Source organism: Phyllostomus hastatus, unplaced genomic scaffold, assembly GCF_019186645.2.
Source record: "Phyllostomus hastatus isolate PE091 unplaced genomic scaffold, TTU_PhHast_1.1 phas_scaffold_78, whole genome shotgun sequence".
NCBI classification, from domain to species: domain Eukaryota; kingdom Metazoa; phylum Chordata; class Mammalia; order Chiroptera; family Phyllostomidae; genus Phyllostomus; species Phyllostomus hastatus.
The window spans coordinates 93,721,948-93,741,366 of record NW_025334041.1 but is presented as its reverse complement, the minus strand read 5'-3'; the positions used below and the strand labels follow the sequence as shown (position 1 = coordinate 93,741,366).

Here is a 19,419-nt window from a genome sequence, read left to right as displayed (position 1 = left end):
TCTCATAAGCTGTGAGAATAAAAAATGCTTCCACAAGTTACCTAATGTTCCGTGGGAACGACTGCTTCTTGTTGAGAACCACTGTTTAAGATTAAAATCTTATCTTTAAAAAAAATTTTTCTAAAGAGACATTTATCTTAGTCTCTTAATATAAAGAATATAAAACAATAGTTACTTTGTATTTTCATTCTATAAATGTTAGACTATTTTAAATTAGTAGGAGCACCAAACATATTAAGCACTTGAAACTGTACAATAATCCTGCAAAATAATTTGAATGTAAATACCTAAATTATTAAACTACCTCTTAGTTGTTTTAATATTCAACTGTTTCCTAGTTTCTCTACTAGGCACCCATAAAATAAGGATTTTTATATGTTGTTTGACACCAACTGCTACAATAAAACATGAAAAAATACAAAGGTGTCTATCAGTAGACAATTTTTTTATGAGTTAGAAAAAACTTATACATCTGAGAAGGGATTTTTTAAATGAAATTCATTAAACTTATAAAAGTACCATGGAATCCTAAGAGCCTCAATTTATTTTTAAATAAGTGCTTATTTTAAGACACTGGTAGCACTGTATAAGGACTAAGGGTTTAAACCAATAGGCCCTTTTTGGTTTGTTGTTTGTACACCCTGCAGCATAAAGAAAATTTTGGAGTAATATACATACAGGTGTGGGCAAAAGTAAATTTACAGTTGCACATGAAACACAGTTTACTCTTTTACTGTTTATTATTATATTATTTTCCATATGGACTACAAACCTACTTTTGCCCATCCCTGTATTTATGTATCATTAACAATAACTGTTTCTGATAGGAAAAAATAAGACTACAGAAACTTTCATTTTGTATAGTATATTTAAATTTTATGAGTACTTAAGATTTATTAATTTGAATACATCACCACATTTACTTATTTTTATTTTTTTAAAGTAGTACAAGTTACCTGACAGTGTGAAGTTTCTATGCAAAAAACTCTAGAGTTCCCTTATACAATCTTTAAAAACACATGGAATTACTTCAGTAGAATTTCCACAAATCGCAATCATAATCAAAGCAAAAAGTTTTGCAGTGTCCAAATGTTTTAAATCATGAAGTCATGCTATTTATGAGAAATGTCTAGAAAATCTTTATTATTCACGATTTCCTAATATTTTAAATATCAATAACTGTCGATTGTATGCCATTTTCATTATCAAACTAAACTCTGAAGTTGAAGTTATTAATTTTAACAATTTTTTCAACAGTTTCTTTGTACTTTTACATTCACTCATGATTTTTAATACAAAGAATTTCTTAATTAAAACTATCTACTCACCTTTCACTTCAGTCGATACATTCATAAATGTTAATTTGCTTTATTTCTGTATTACACAGGGTATGTCTAAATTAATTATACAGATATTCATTAACACAGAATTTTTGATCATGTTTCCATGGTAAATGGAAATTCAAAATTAAAATACTGTCTCCTAGTCCAGGAAGAAAAAAAAACAGCAAATAAAACAAACTCAATTTGGTTCAACTATGAGAGATTATTTGATGTTCTTGGTGAGTTTCAGTGAAACTTTTTTTGGTAGTGGTGTTCTGCCTTTTCAATCATAGTAATTCTTAGTGATGAAATTCTGTCTAAAATTCTCGTTCATGCATATCTTCTCAGAGTCTAATGATTTTTAAAGCCCTGCACTATTTACCAGGAAACTTTATTGCTCATTGTACCACTTAATGGTACACATTGTGAACAAAAATTACTTCTAATAGTAGCACTTCATTTTTGGCAATTTACCTGCTAAATTTGGTAATTTAACTTGCTACCTGCCCCCCAAAAAACCTCTAATTTAATTTCAAGAATACTTTTGGACATGTCTGAAAAACAGCCTTAAAGTCATTCTCATGTGATATAAAAAAAAATTACCTTCTCCTAAATGCTTCTAGATGTGTCTTCAGCATAAGGAGTCCTCTTTCTATAACAGTGAGACTTGAATGTGATTCTTGCTCAAGACTGCTAGAAGCTATCATAAGACTCTCCATACATTTACTAATAAATTCTTGTTCCTTCTCCAAACCAGTTTTACCTGAAAAATCAGATGTTTAGACATGTATATCAACATATATTATTTTGCTAAATAAAACTGTAACTAAACAAAAAATTCTTTACATAAAAAGATTACCTATTAGGTAGTATTTCAAATCACTTACCATTAATATAATAGGAATTAATATATTGGATAGCTGCTCGACTAACATCACCAGATTGTGCTCTTAAAGCAATGCCCCAAAATTGGTCCATACCACAAAGCTAAAAAAAGAAAAACATAACATCTATAAATTGTATTATTTTCAAACAATGCAAATACTAAGACTGAAGTAACAAATATGAAAACACAATTTTATTAGCATAACAATGCTTAAATGCTTTCATCCACCTTACTCTGATAAAGTCATTCTTTATATGTATTCACAGAAAGTTTTAAAAAATGTTAACCCAAGTTGTCGCTTAAATTTATATTAACCACAAGATGACAAAGAGAATGCTTTCACTGAAAACTACAGAAAAAGTGGAGACTGCATGTTCTTAAAAGTTGGGCAGAGTAAAGCAAAATATCCTTCTGATAAGTGACTAACCACCCTTAGTGTTTCTAACATCTACATAAAAAGCAGTATTATCTCAAAAGTAGAGTATGACTACATCTTAGGTAAATGAGATCTGTCTGGTTGTCTGAAATCACATATTAAAATTTATCATACTAACATAAAAGAGTTAGGACCAAAAAACTAAAAAAAAACAACAACCCACTACTGAAACAAAGAAAGAACGTAGGAAGACAGTATGAAAACATTTTAGATACAATTAAAATTATTCATTACTACATAAATTAACAGTAATTTCCTCTGCTTTTGTCATTTTAACACAACTCCAACTTCTGGAAAAAATTAATGAAAAATGTGAATGGATAATACATAAATCATAGCTATTAATAAACTGGAATGTCCAATGAGGTAGGCTTTCAAATAACAGTCTGTGTCAAGAGAGTCTAGGAATGATGCATTCAACAAAACCTACCAGCCACCCAACTAGGCAAATGGAACTCTAAACCAGAGGTAAGATTAGCACTTTGTGAGGGTCTTCAGCTAATAAACTGATTATATACCTTAGGATCAGAGATGATTTAGATAGATTCTATTCCAGAATAGAGGTTACCAACAGAAACTCTGGAGTTGCTCAAGAGCAACTAAAAGTTTTGGCTTTGACAAATGGCATAAAAATCAGATTTTAGACAAATCAACCTTCTAATCGACAAAACTACCTCATTATACTACCTGGGAGCTTTATCATTATATTTTCAGAGGACTAAAGGAACACTCAGATGGCCTCTTCTCTATTAATCAAGGAATGTGTAGTAAGTTAACTAAGTACAATCGAGGTTATCTTTGCTAATGAAAAGTTACCAAATTAGTTTTTTTAAAACTTTTTAAAACCTAAGAATAAAAGTCTTCATAGTTAGTAAATTCAATGCTTGATAAACAATATAATTCAGTATACTAATTTGAAGAATGAAACAAGAATTCTACAAGCTGACCTAATCAAGTCTAAATCCATACCTCAGAGTTTGAACCACCATCATAGGCACTGGTAGCCAATCGAGCCAAGTTACATAGATGCTGAAATAGGTTTAAGCCAGTCATGCTAATCGTTTCAGGTTTTAGCTGGGGCATCTTAAAAAAAAATTTAAGCCAGTTTAGATTAATTTAAGAGATTTAAATTAATTTTAGTAAAAACATTATAAAGAAAATGTTGTCAGCTCAGATTTTCACTGAAAAATTAAGATAGATGATAATTTAACAAAAATTTTATTCAGGTCATAATTAAAACATCTGATGCATTTCAATTTTTGTTATGGACATAATCAAATCAGAGAAAATGAATTTTAAAATTTATCATTTATTGTATACCTAAACCATGCACATTTGTGAGATGTGTAGCTTACATGTAACAGTCTGTATATAAGTCACAAGCTGAAATTAAGATAACTGAAGGTCTATTTGTAGCTTTCCTTTGGATCTATTTGGTGACTTAGTTTACACATGTATTCATTCATATATACTCAATTTTACCACAAAGACAATATGAGGGTATGTAGAGAGCCTTTACAATCTCAAAAATAAGCATAAAAATAATAAAAAATCTGTTGCTGTTATTATTTCAAATTCAAGTGAAATATTAATATCTGAACCAACTATTGCATCTGATAAAGGAGAACAAAAACTGGATAGAAGAACATCTTTAATATTATTATATTATAATATTATTATTAATTCCTAAAACAGCCTTTCCAGGGATCTACAAAAAATGTGAAGATTAGTTTATATCTATCTGCCAGAAGAATGGCTGATACTACAACCATTTAACAAGAAAGAGTCACAGAATACAGCTCTACGTTAGTGGGTATGGGTAACACTCCTGAAAATTTAACTACAATGTTACTATTTTGAAAATAAATACCAAAACTCCCCACATTTCTTATTAATGTTCGCCCAATGAGTTATGCTAATTACTGTTAAAGTACTTTAGTTAAGGAACAGAATATTTTTGTAAATATAAACTAAGCATTGATTTGCTATAAACACTGTAGAAAACAAAATTCAAGTAAAATCTGGCAAACACTATATAAAACTCCAGAAAACAGCACCTTTATCTTTTACAAATTCAAAAGGAAAAGTTAACATTACAGACTTTGTTTTAAAATGAAATATAAAAAAGTAATATAAACAATAAAACTGTCAAAAAACAAAATTACCTTCTCCAGGAAAAGGTGTTTGTAGGTTTCCATTCCCATAGCATGTTGATCTTTACTTCGAACTTGATTTAAAAACCAATGGAGTGCATCGTCATAACACTCAGAATCTTCTACTAAACAATGCCATAAAATGTCGACTTGCTCTAAACTTAGCCCTAGATTAAAATTACAAATTTTGAATCACAGTACATACAACATTTCAGTCCTAATTCAATGTCCTAGAAGCACCAATATATCCATAAAGATATTATACAGTATTTATAAAAATTATTTTATAAAAAGTTTCACATAATTTATGCTTTTAAAATGTAGCTAAATATGGTATCTATATAAACCATCTAAAAACATACAACTTATATAGTAAACTAGAAGCATCATTTGGTATGGAAAATCATTCTTCCTAAAATATGAACATATTACTGTATTATAGTACACATGATTAAGGGGAGGTAATCCCAAAAGTTGAGTCAGTTCTAAAGTTTAAGGGTTAAGAATTGAGTGGATACCATGTTCAAAGCCCAGTCTGTGCACACAGGATATAAACAATATAAGCTAATAAGCATTTTTGTATACTGAAAAAAAAAAAAAAAGGATCCTTGTGATAAAGCAAAACAGAACTGACTGCCTAACACAGAGAACAGCGACACATCAGAGGATATCATTAGCTTGGAAGCCAATGTAATGAAATGAAATCTGTATGGTAGTTTGACACAAGTATTAAATGATTCCAAGGTGTGACAAGAGAAAGTCAGAGAAGTATTCAAAGAGAGGGGGCATTAAAGGCAACCCACAAATCTCAATATGGGTAAATGAGACAATCTAAAGGGGCAGAAATAAAAGCCTCATGGGGATTTCAAAAGTATATCATTAGGGATTCCAAAGCCTGGGGTTGTTCCTCAGATCAGAAGGGATATGAAGGTGTGACAATCGTAAGAAAACTCTCTCTTCCTTGGGAAAAGCAAATGAGTCCCAGAATATGAAAAAACACCTCAGAATATATTTAGTAACAGTACCAGTCTAAGTAGAGTTTGAGTAGAAAAATAGTATCCTATCAGTTTCTCCCAGAAATAGTTAATGTACAGACTATTTGTTCTAAGATAACCTGTATCTCTAGGAGTCAACATAAAACTAAAAACAACCTTTAGTGTATATTAAACATATTAAATATTTAAGAAGACAGACAAGTGAAGAAAACAGGTAACACCCCTAGCTGGTGTAGCTCAGTGGATTGAGTGTGGGACTGTGAACCCAAAGGTTGCCGGTTTGATTCCTAGTCAGGGCACATAGCTGGGCTGTTCGCCAGGTCCCCAGAGGGGGGAATGTGAGGGGCATTGATATTTTTCTCCCTCTCGTTCTCTTCCCTTCCCCTCTCTCTAAAAAAATAAATAAAATCCTAAAAAAATAGATTACAGCCCTAAAAACTAGTATCCAGGTTAATTATAGTAAATTGTATAAAAAAGAAGTGTATTTATAAATGACTGAATCACCAACCCACATTCAGTAGACAATATATATACTTTGTTATTGTTTTAAGTTAAAAAATATATTTCTTGCTACATTAAAAATCAATATTATCTTACAGAACTTTGCAGTAACCATATTGTACTCGACAGAAATTGTGCCAGTAAAAAAAGTACAACTATGATCTGGGAGAAGTTTTCAACTTGATTGTATCTGGACAGTAGCTATAATGCACAAAGAATTCATAAGGTGCTCACTGGGGATGGGAGCAGCAAAATAACTTTTTTTAGTATATTTTACTGATTATGCTATTACAGCTATCCCAAATTCTCCCATTTGCCCCTCTCCCCCAGTACCCCCTTCTCTCCAGCAATCCCCGCCCCCTTAATTCATGTCCAAGAGTCATACAGCTAAGTTCTTTGGCTTCTCCTCTCCTATACTGTTCTTAACATTCCCCTATTTTATACTTACCAATTATCTTCTTAGTCCCTGTACCTTTTGCCCCACTCTCCCCCTTTCCACTGATAACCCTCCAAGTGATCTCTATTTCATTGATGCTGTGCCTGTTCTAGTCGCGTGCTTAGTTTATTTTTGTTTGTGTTTTTTTAGATTCAGCTGATAATTGTGTTTGTTGTCATTTTACTGTTAATAGTTTTGACTTTCTTCTTTTTCTTAAATAAGTCCCTTTAACATTTCATACAAAGGCTTGGTGAGGATGAACACCTCTAGCTTTACCTTGTCTGGGAAGCACTTTACCTGCCCTTCCATTCTAAATGATAGTTTTGCTGGATAGAGTAATCTAGGTTGCAGGTCCTTGCTTTTCGTCAGTTTGAATACTCTTTTCTACCCCTTTCTTGTAAGATTTACATTCATTTATAAATGTAACTACTTCTTGACTGTTAAGGAGTTGAAATTACATTAGGCCATTTGAAAGCAACCTTGAAGATGATGTGGCCCCCGGTGGAAAGGAGTTTGACACCCCTGATTTAAACTCTGGCTTCCTTCCCTTCACTATTGTTTCCCTATGGATTTTTCTTTATTTCATTTCGTGTTACCTTCACTTCTTCCCTTATGCGTCTGCCATACTCAGTGAGATCTCTTAGCATCCTTGTCACCAGTATTTTGAACTCTGCATCTGATAGGATGGCTTATCTCCATTTTGCTTAGTCCTTTTTCTGAGGTTTTGATCAGTTCTTTCATTCTTTGTCTCCTCAATTTGGCAGCCTCCCTGTGTTTGTTTCTGTGTATTAGGTAGAGCTGCTTTGACTGTGCCTTGGCGCATCTGTCATATTGTAAGGACAAAGCCTTACGTATTTGCCAGGGCAAGGCAACCCACTTCCCAGCTTTGTGGTGCTATATGTGAGGGCAGAGTAGGAAAGGGAACAATGCAGCTTACTTGGCTCTCACCTGTTTCCACTCATTTCCCCCAACTTCCTGCATGCTACTGGAGCCCTTCTAGCTGTTACCCTGATGCTAAATCCCAGAGTGGGTGGGTCTGCACTCATCCTAGTGCCATGTGAGCCCTTTAAACAGACTCTCCTGAGAGACTGGCAATTTCTTCTGCCACCCCAACTCCCACTGGTTTTTACAGCCAGTTATGAGGCGTCATTTTTCCAGTGCTGGAACATTGGACTGTGCATTCTGGCCTGGGGCTGGGATGGCTGACTTCCCAGGTGTTCCTTCAGGTTTTTATCTGCCACACTTGAATGTGGGACCACCCATTCACCTCACTGCCCGCCTCCAAGCCACTGCCACCACACTGTGTCCTCTCTGCCTGGGTCCTGGTCTCCATCCCTCCTACCCATCTGAATGATTACTTCTTCTTTAAATCCTTGGTTGTCAGACTTCCATACAGTTTGTATTATTTACTTCATGTATGGTGTCTATCCTAATTGGTATGACAAATGACCTAGTAACAAAAGACACTAGTTTCCTACCAAAAACAGGAGTCTTTACTTTGATATCTGTTGGTATCACAATGTTAGTGGTATTTGTTATAAATATCATGACTTGAAAAAAATTACAGATTTAAACAATGTTTCTCAGGTGCAGATATGGACTTAAAAGAGTAATTAACTCCTCTCTGGCTAGTACGACACTCAACATTAGACTGTATTAACATAAAGAAAGGGAATGTCCTTACAAATGAGGTTTGTTGACATGAACACATATATAAAAACAATATGGAGAGGGAGCGATAACTTAATCAGTCTAGTAAGAGAAAAGGAACTTGCCCTGGCTGGCGTAGCTCAGCAGATTGAGCTCGGGCTGCAAACCAAAGTGTCGCAGGTTCGACCCTCAGTCAGGCCACGGCCCCCGGCAACCGCACATTGATGTTTCTCTCTCTCTCTTTCTCCCTCCCTTCCCTCTCTAAATATAAATGGATAAAATCTTAAAAAAAAAAAGGGTTGAATATGTTAAAAAAAAAAGAGAGAGAGAAGGAATGCTAGTCAAAAGACTCAACCTTCACCCTCCCTTGTGCGAACATTTAGTATATATGTTTGGACATGGCCGACACTCTGAATATACCAGATCAATCTCTATTTTTTAAAGGTTAACTGTTAATGACTTTGAGTTTGAAACTAATCTAAATAAAAGTAGGGTCTCTCAATGTTTCTATCACCTATGAAACCAAGCAATTTTGGATAAGATTTAGCCCTGATAATACCACAGGTGTTTGCAATTTGGGTGACAGGAAGATTCTATAACCAAAGGCAATAAAAGATGCAATCACCCTAACATATGGTCTTGAAATGAGACATTTATCCACTGAGAAACTGGCACTTACAGAGAATAAAGAAAGAATGTATCAAGGTTATGCTCATATTACCATATATACTGATAAGACATTATTGAGAATAATTTAATGACTAAAGAAATCTAAATGCATGAGTACATTTCACCAGACTCTTCTCCAAGGATCAATACAGATCTAAAAACTTACTAAAGTACTGATTAAAATACTTACTGAAATGATCAGGTGATCCCAGAGTTGAAAACACACAAGTCAAGAACTGAAGTCGAACTTGAACTTCAGCACTGTGGCTGTACCTATATATAAAAAGTCATTCAAATAATTAAAAATCATTAAAATAATGAAAAGATCCTATTTCATAATAATTATTAAAGATTTAATGGCCCTCATCATAAATTATACTAAATAAGTAAAATTCTATTTTCATAACTCCCATTTATTAAATATTTTAATTATGTAACTTTGGTTACACAAAAAAGGTCATACAATCAAATATGTTTTAGGTGTGTTATTTAATAAATTATAAAAATCTGTGAACTATTAGAAACCATACTTTCAAATTAGATGATGAGAAAAGTACATAAGAAATCAACAGTGGACAAATGTCATTTTGAAATGCTGCAATACGCACATAAATTATGTCTCCATCCAGAAATTTCATGCTTCATTATCACAGTCCCTCCAATGACATAATCTTATTACTTAAATAAGAAATGCTAAATTCATTTCCATAAATCCAGTTCATAAAGAATTCTGCTGATACACAACTGACATTTTTTATGTTATTTTAAATCTAAATAATCATAATTCATGTGTATAAAATTCAATGGTTAATGTAAGAGTTGCTGTGGAAGTTGGTTAATAGGTGATTTTACATGGTTCTTTGGGAATTCAGTTTGTAGGTACTTACAAAGAAACAGCATTTTTAAAGTGTGGGAGGAAGCATAAGAGATGAGTCTGAAGCTATAGACAGTGGCCAGACTGTGGGCAGCCTGAATGTCAGAAAAATTTAGTATTGATCTGGATGGAAGTCAATGAATGATTTTGTGGGGAGGAGAAGCTAATGACCAGATTTTCATTTTAGGATTCTTTTAGCAACCCTGTGCACTGCATATTGAACTGTGTGATTTCACAATATTCTAGTCCCAAAGCACCTGAGCACTCAGTCAATATAACTAAGTCAGTCAGGAGTTTTTATTGCTATGTTACAAATCAAAAGGCTGGTTGTGGGTGAACTGCCTAAATTACTTTGCCAACAAAACACAGCTATCCAGCCTGAGCCCTGATCCATATAACCCAGCAGCTTACAGAGTCAGAAAGCCTATTAATTCAATTTCCAATAATCTTCAACTACAAATTTTTAAGTTTCCTAAAATTAGTTAGTTTCAAAAGAATTACACTAAATTCATTGAAGTTTAAAGTAAAGGTTTTCTAAAGATTGAGTTTGCTCAATATACCTTTACTGCTCTTTACTATTTTGTATTAATATTGCCAAGAAAAAAATGAACTCTCTGCTTCATTATTGTTGCAGTGCCCTTTGTAAAGATGAAAGTACACATGGCAAAATGGCTGGGATAGGGGAAGGTGGAATATAATAAGCTACTCACAGACTAAAATGCTATGTAGACAAAAATTCAAGTACATCTATTAATAGCTCTTCATTCTTTTCTAATAGGACAGATTTTGTAACAGAGTCCTTGAAGTACTCTGAGGCAGAGTCTGAGGGACTTGGTCACAGAAATAAAAAGGAAAAAAGTCTTGTTCCTTACTAAGGAACCCGTAACTCAACAAAGCATGGATCCCTTTGTCATCCTTTCTTTGACTTCCACAACAGAACCACTGCCTCCACACTTCAAAGAATCTGTTCCCACTGAACAAATGAAAAATAATGTGCCATAACTCAATATGCTTTACCAAAAAGTAGCAAATGTTACAACTCTGTTTTATAGTCTGAAGGAACAAGGAAGTTATACCAAAGTAGTCCAGATAACCTCTCTCTCTGCTCTACGGTTTTATTTTCTCAGATTCCAGGCAACAAGGCAGACTGGAGGATTGGAAAAATACTCTGGTGTACCCTAAGAAAGTATAAAACTCATCTCCTATGAGCACCACTCCATCTTTATCTTTTTTTTACCAAAGAAGTAATGTTTGTTTGAGGCTGCACCTCTGGTTCCACTACCAAAGTAAGCAACAACCCTGCAGCCAATGCTATAAATAACCAAGTTTCAGACCTGTATTCATTTTTTGGCACTTAATGTTGGGACTTTCTCTTTCTGATGATGATTCATCTATGTTCTCCACTCCCCTCTCTTAAGAATCCCATCCCTGCTCTTTAAGCTCACAGGCTTGTGGTTGTGGCAGGAGCTCTTTTGTAACTTAGGGTTTATTTCTCTTTTAACAGATAACTTGAATTCTGTCTCCCAAAAATGCTAAAGATGTAGGTCATTTGTGGTTTAATTTCTGCTCCTTTTAGATCTTATCTATTTTACAGAGGATGTGTGGTAATGCTCAGATTCAGGAGGCCATGATCATCCTAGACCTCTGCTTCAATAATAATAATTAAAGGAGGACACAGGCTATGAAGAACCCTTATGAATTTTAATAGGATTTTAAAAGAATGCATGTTGTATAGTTTTAACTTTACAAGCAAAGTTATGGAATAGAGTAAATTTAAGGAAATACCTCAAAAATAATTTGATAGCCTTGTAGAATAGGATACCTTATGAAATCATTGAACAATAGACCAGGAAAGGTTGGTTGAGTTCAGATTTTAGAAGGCCCAGAATAGTAAGTGGAAAAAACTGGAGTTTACTTTTTATGCAGTGAAGAATCTAAATGGGCTCAGGGGCAAGTTTCTTGTTTGCTTTGTATTATAATTTGTTCTAATGAGGTAACTACAATTTACAGATAATCTACTTTGTGCCAGATGCAATTTACTGAATTATTTCACTTATTCCTTATAAAAATAAGGTAAATAATTGAAACTTATTAGAGAGGTAAATACTGAAAGAAGTTCAAAACACTAGATTCATAATCTAAATCCAAGTCTGTATGATTCTTAAGCCCATGTGCTCTCAAACAATACCATACTGCCTTCATAATTTAATAAGAATAAGGAATTAACAATCATTAAGGGCAGATTGAGGAAAGAAGACTGATCTATAGGTTGGTTAAAAGAACTAGAACAGTGTTTGTGGGAATGTCAGCTTGTGAAAAGACATGAAACACATTTTTGTATTACAATTAACCAGAGATTGAAGACAGTACAAGGTTAGGAGTCAAGAATATGAATTATAGAAAACAGATTGTTTCACTGTTCATAAAATGTGTTTATAAAATTAATTACAGAATACACTAGCTCCACTATTTATAAAATGTGTACCCTGGGGCAAGTCATTTATCTCACAGCTTAAATGTTTTCACTTTTAAAATGAGACTCTCTACATCAAATGGGTTGTTTGATATCCTGAAGTTAATGATACTTAAATGGTAGCTGGCACATAATATCAGTGAACACCAGCTATTTTTACCATCAACATCATCATTATTCATGTTTGGAAAAAAAAAAGAATACAAAAAAGGTCCAAGTCTCCAAGTTGTAGGTGACTGGGAAGATAGAGGTACTCTCCAGGACATAATAAAGCCTGAAGAAAAACATGTTTTGTGGGAAAAAAGAAATAAATTCATTTTAGGAGGTGAAAAAAGTATGCCTTAAAGGTCTGTGACTTTTCTGAACACTTTTCCAGTCTACTCAGCTTCCATCTATGTGGAAGTTTCCCATGTGTCTATCTTCTCAGAAAACACTGTGCTATTTCTCATACTTGCTGATATGCTGATACTGGCACTGAGATGGTTTCCTCAATTTGACCATCAGTCCCCACCAACTGACTCAAAGCATTTTACATGTTTACTTCTGGGCAGGCATCTCCTTACAGTAAGTGTTAAACACAGCACTACCACCAACCAATTCCTACAAAGTCTTATCCAAAGTCACTTCAACATATATAGAGAATACTTTAAATGATGAAATATTAACAGGTTATGCCATCAGGTTTTAAACATTCCAGACATGTCCTAAACTTTTTAATACTAGTATCCAATTATAATAATAAAGGAAAATGTTGAAATTAATTAATTTGTTTGGAAATAAATATTTAAACATCTTAGAATTAAAGCCTTAATACATTAAGACAAGGATATAGATGATTTCTGCAGAAAAATTTACTTTTAGTTCCTGAAAGCAATGACTTTGAACAGAACGCATTAGTGAAGGTTAACCAAACCACACACTATATAGCCTACATTTCCGTAAGGTTAAACATTATAAAAATAACTGTTATAAAATTCTTCAACTTAAAAAAAAAACCCTTTCTTTCTCTTAAAATTTTTACAATTGAAATTTTTATATTTATTTACTATATAAAAAAGTACAAACACCAGAAAATTATCTTTGAGAGAACAGACTTAAATTAACTAACTTAAGAGATACTTACAGTGCATGTTTTTGCCTTCCTTCTCTTACAGATTGAATATAGTATACCAAATTATCAAAGAAAAGTTTCATCATGTTCAGTTCTTTTTCTGCCCACCTGAACCAATTGAAAGAAAAAAAATAATTTTAAAGCCATAGGTAAGAAAATAAATCTATTATAGGACAGGAAAAATATTTTAAATCTCCAAATCCAAAGTCTCTTAATTGCCAAAACTACAAGTTGTATTTATATTTGAATTGTGAAAAGATATAAAGCAATGCACTTTCATTTTTATGAATTTAAAGTATCAATGACATTTTTTAAATCTCAAAATACTCAATCCCTGTGAAGGGGATAAAATGTCTGGCAGAGTGCTAAAAATAAATGACTAACATGAATTTATTGGGTTGGCCAAAAAGTTTGTTGGGCGTTTTCCCCCATAAGATGGCCCTAGTAGTACTTAGTTCTCATGAACTTCATTCAGAACAATTTTGTTGGACTGTGTTGTGACAGCTGTTATATCAGCATGCATTTTTTAAAAACTTATAAAAAATTGGTGAATTTTTGTGTAGCCATTTTAACATTGAAGGTAAAAGAAAATACATGATATTTTCAGCATATTATGCTTTGTTATTTCAAGAAACTAAACTGCAAACAAAGATTTGTACAGTGTACAGAGAAGGTGCTGTGACTGACTGAACATATCCAAAGTGGTTTGCAAAGTTTCGTGCTGGAGATTTCTCCACGGACGGTGCTCCACAGTCAGGTAGACCAGTTGAAGTTCAGAGTGATCAAATCTAGACACTGATAACAATCAACATTATACCACATGGGAGATGGCCAACATACCCAAAATATCCAAATCAATAAAGTTGTTGGTGAAAATGAAAAATGTGTCTTTTATTTTATGGAAAAAAATAGACTTTTTGACCAACCCAATATATTAAAAATAGTATGATACAGTCAATATAGTCCATATAAGGATGGACTGTATACACTGGTCACTATTTAGCAGAGTGCCTGGCATATAGAACCCCATACAATATAAACTTATTAAATCAGAACTCCTTTTACTGTCAATATGTAATTTGCTTATTTTTTAACAATTTTTTAAATCAAAGAAATATTCAGATATTAAGCTCCAATGTAATCAGAAATACTAAAATAAAAAAAGAAATAGTGATAAATATAATCAGAGATACCAGGGTCCTTTACTTCCACAATAATCTATCTTACACATTATTTACTAGCAATATACCTGCTAAATGTACAGATATAAAAGGATTAATGTTCCAAAACTGCTAATGTGATTTACATGTTTTTGCTATAGCTCTCTTTTCAAAAGAACTTACCTCTTGCCATGATAATCATTTAATGACAATCAAGTGTTAGAAACAAAACTAGTTCTAACACACTTGCTCCATGGATTTGTGCAAGTAACCTGACCTGTTTAAGTCTTTTTACTGGTTACCTGAACAAAACTAAGAGGACCAGGGATAACGACTTCCAATTTCAAAATATGGGTCATAAGAGTTTGAGATAGTATGTACCAAATGTCAAGTGCTGTTGCACATAACAGACTCATAATAAGTTAAAGTTTTGGCTATTATTGATGCCAACTAACCATAGGAAGTTCAGGGTTCTTTGAAAAGAGAGCCCCTAGGTAAGATTTAGAATACCAGCCTCATGTTAAAAACCCTGTGATCTGTCATTAACAGACCTATTTACATTCAATTTGAAGAACAACCTAAAAGGGCTTCAACTATATATACTTTGGCTGGGGTACTTGGTAAGTATTAATAACTTAATCTTCAGTTTGCCTCTTCTACAAGATTGTTACCCCTCTTACTCTTTAGCATAAACTTCCTCAAATGGCCACAATATATGACCAACTTGACCAAGAGAATCCCTTTCATACTTTAAAATTTTGTAATTCAGTCATTTAAACACTACTGGAAGCATGAATGAAATAGGACCCCTGGTATTCTTGTACTTTAAGGATGCTAAATGTTTTCCTCCATCCCTCTCTGTTTAGCATCTCAAGGACCTTCCTTGCATTCACAAACAGAATAGTCACTAGAGTTATATTGTAATATTAACTGAAGAGGACTAAGATGCTTTTAAAAGAATAGAGGTTCACAACATTAAATAGATCTCCTTTGAAAGAGTAAATAAGGGTTATAACTTGAAAGAACTTCATCCTATTTAGAACTATAAACTTCCAAGATTTTTTTAAATGTTACTCATTTTGAAAGCAAACAAGTACAAGTGCTCTCACCATCTCATCTTAGCTTTGAGATATTAGGTAAAAAGCCATCCAACTTGACTTCAAAAAATGAATTCTTCAACAGGTCTAATTTTTCCTAAAATTTAAATGTCTCTAAAATCTCTCTCAAAAGTCTATTTTGAATAAAGCAAGTAATACATTCTTATAGATTAATGAAGCACCTGTGACAGCTTTCTCTAGAATATTACCAAAAACTAAATCAATTTCACAAAGTACTATCCTTGAAAGAACTCCTTAACATTCATTAATCATAATTTCTACATAAAGGTAAAAGAGCTCAGGGTGGTATTCAGTTTATCTCTAAGATGATGTAATGTCTAGAACCAATTTCTAGTAAAAATGAAAGATACCCTGGTGTGTTTATTTTAGTGTGGATCTTCTTCAGGAGTTGCTATGGCCAGATATACTAAAAATCTTCACCCTAAAATTAGTGCATTAATTGCTAAAATATTTTTCTCCAACTACAATGAATACAAAAAGTTAGATGTTCCTGCCAATGGAGATGTAATTTCTATGGGGCTAACCGGAAGATTTATCAGTCTAAGAAATCTAAAAATAATATCTGAACCACACAAAAATCAAATTTTCCTAGTACATACAGAATAAAAGCAAGTAAGTTATTCAAAACCTTGTTTGATAACTACGATTTTTAAAAAAAAAATCTTTAAAATAAATACATTTCTTTTATTTACTTACATTGTAATCCAATGTGTATCATAACTACTCCCAAACTGCTGAAAAGTACCAAACAGTTTTGGAAGAAGCCGAAGTGAAATTACTACTGATCTGAAACAGTAAAAACAGGTATTTAGAAAAATAAAATAATTTTAACTACTATTAGTAGTTCTGGCTTTTTACAGAAATTCAATTATTTAAAATCTTAAATGAAAAAGAAGTTAAGGAAATATACATATATATTTCTCATATAAATATTAAAAAATTTTCTTCTGAAGTATAAATTTATTTTATATATTGGAGCAAGAAATCAAATTTTACAATACCAATCTAAGTCTTTTAAACTAAAATAAACTATATATATCAGAGTATAAAAGCAAGCGAAGAGCATTTAAAGATAAAATTTTTTCATAAAGTATATATTCTTTAACAAGTCATGGGGACTTCTGAGAATTTAATCCAGGAAAACAGGAGCCAGAAACTTAGGTAAGTTATCTAGAGTGGGTTTCTCAAAGTTTAATGTACACTTGATTCACCTGAAGGAATCTTGTTAAAATGCAAATTCTTATTCAATAAGAATTCTTATTCAATAAGTCTAAAGTAGGTTCAGAAACTCTGCATTTATAGTAAGACCACCGAGTGATAAAATGCTGGTTAGTGGACTACATTCTGAAAAGCAATAATGTAGAGAACATTTTTTTCAAACTATACAAATTATCATTTTCTCTCTAATTTTCATTTACTATGATCTGCTTCCAAGTTGAGAATCAACTACATTAGGAGCCATGTTAATAATGAAAGCACACAATATACAACAACTATTACAAGCAAAAAAGGGATAGGAAACCACTCACATGCAAATAAATCTGAGTATTCCTCTGTTCTCAAAGGAAGAAGTATATGTAAGATACTAACATACAAATCCCAGAAGTCTTAGTAGGCAAACAGGTTGGCCCCATGAGTCTCAAAAGAATGTCAAACTGAGATATTGAATTTTTAAGCTCAGAAGCCAATATAGCTTCTTGAAAGAAGTTTTACTTTATTTTTAAAGATGTGTATTTATTTATTTTTAGGGGAAGGACAGGGGAAGGAGAAAGAGAGGAAGAGAAACATCAATGTGTGGTTGCCTCTCACATGCCCTTTAGTGGGACCTGGCCCACAACCCAGGAATGTGCACTCACTGGGAATCCAACTGGTGACCCTTGAGCTCAATCCACTGAACTACACCAGCCAGGGCTGAAAGAAATTTTAGAAAGAGCAACGTTGGCACCCTAACCACAAGTCTAGTGTACAAGTAAGTCTCCCAAAATGCCTACTCTTTGAGAAGAGTACCAGGGATATCAGAAAAAGGGGCTGCGTAGGAGGAAAACAGTGGTGAATAGAGTAGCAGAATTTAAAAAGAAAACTTCCTACTTATGAATTAAATCCAAAGTATTTAAATTGGACTGTAAAGCCTTGTGTGATATGTCCTTATTCCTCCTATTAGTGTAACTTAATTTCCTTCCAATCTTTTCTTTTTGCAGTCCCTTCAAATCACACAAGCACATTCCAGAGCCTCTGCTATTGCCTCTATTTGGAGATGCTCTTTACCTAAACATCTACCTACAAGACTCCTCTCATTTTATTCATGTTTCCTCAACTGTCAACAGAAAAAATGACCATGACAATTGTACATTAAATAACACCCTTCCACTTCATTATCATCTACAGAATATTCCTTTACTTAATGTGTCTACCATTAATGTGTTGTTCAATGAGCAGGCTGTCTTATTAAAAATCTATGCATCCACATGCAAACCAAATCTATATTTACCTAAATAATGAACCAGCAAGTAAAAGATTTTCAAGGAAGGAGGATGACCAATTTTTTAAATGCTATACAACAGTCATAAAGAAGGAGAGAAAAAAAAATACAAACATGACAAAAGAACCAGCATGTTAGTACAACGTTAGAAGATCAAAACCACAGTGGTAGAGATTAAGGAGTACACAGTGAAGTAGTGAATACAGTAAGTGCCTGACATCCAGTAAGTGCAATGTAAATATTCTTCAAATATTTAAAAACATCAACATTTTAAAGTATATTATTTTAAATTTTTAAAAATGTTTACTGATTTGAGAGAGAAAGAAACATCGATATGAGAGAGAAACACTGATCAGTTGCCTCCTAGTCTTCCCCCATCCAGCGTCTGAATCTGCAACCTACTTATGTGCCTTGACTAGGAATCAAACCTCCAACCTCTGGTGTACGAATGACACTGCCAACCAACTGAGCCAGAATGGCCAGGCCTTACAGCATTAATTTTAAATATGACTGGCAAAACCCTGTCAGTTTCTTAAAACCCTGTGAGACAGCAATTCCATTATATATATATATAATGTATATATATGTATATATATATATATATATATAATGGAATTATATATATATATATAATGGAATTATATATATATATAATGGAATTATATATATATATATATGAATTATATATATATATAATGGAATTATATATATATATAATGGATTATATATATATATATATAATGGAATTATATATATATATATATAATGGAATTATATATATATATAATGGAATTATATATATATATAATGGAATTATATATATATATATATAATGGAATTATATATATATATAATGGAATTATATATATATATAATGGAATTATATATATATAATGGAATTATATATATATATAATGGAATTATATATATATACACTCTCATATATATATATATATATATATATATATATATATATATATATATATATATATATATACACACACACACTCTCAAACACTCTCATCTCATGGCACACAAAAATGAATTACTAAAATTCTGCAGCAGACCAAAAAAATATATCTTTGCCTATTTGGCTAAAATCAGTGTAATTTTCATTCATTCACACAGGACAGCTATTGTTATCTTGGATATTGTC

The 19,419-nt window shown here is 32.5% G+C and overlaps 1 protein-coding gene across 2 annotated transcripts in view; it reads right to left on the bottom strand.

The window, feature by feature from the left end:
* The window catches only part of USP34 (ubiquitin specific peptidase 34), a 220,397-nt gene that overhangs the window by 104,171 nt on the left and 96,807 nt on the right, over window positions 1-19,419 (bottom strand). For both annotated transcript variants that reach the window (XM_045827191.1, XM_045827192.1), the window contains exons 19-25: window positions 16,481-16,570; window positions 13,519-13,614; window positions 9,239-9,321; window positions 4,810-4,964; window positions 3,614-3,727; window positions 2,210-2,309; window positions 1,926-2,085 (exon numbers count right to left, since the gene is read on the bottom strand). In XM_045827191.1, coding sequence (XP_045683147.1) covers window positions 1,926-2,085; window positions 2,210-2,309; window positions 3,614-3,727; window positions 4,810-4,964; window positions 9,239-9,321; window positions 13,519-13,614; window positions 16,481-16,570 — 798 coding nt within the window. The remainder of the gene's footprint in view (window positions 1-1,925; window positions 2,086-2,209; window positions 2,310-3,613; window positions 3,728-4,809; window positions 4,965-9,238; window positions 9,322-13,518; window positions 13,615-16,480; window positions 16,571-19,419) is intronic.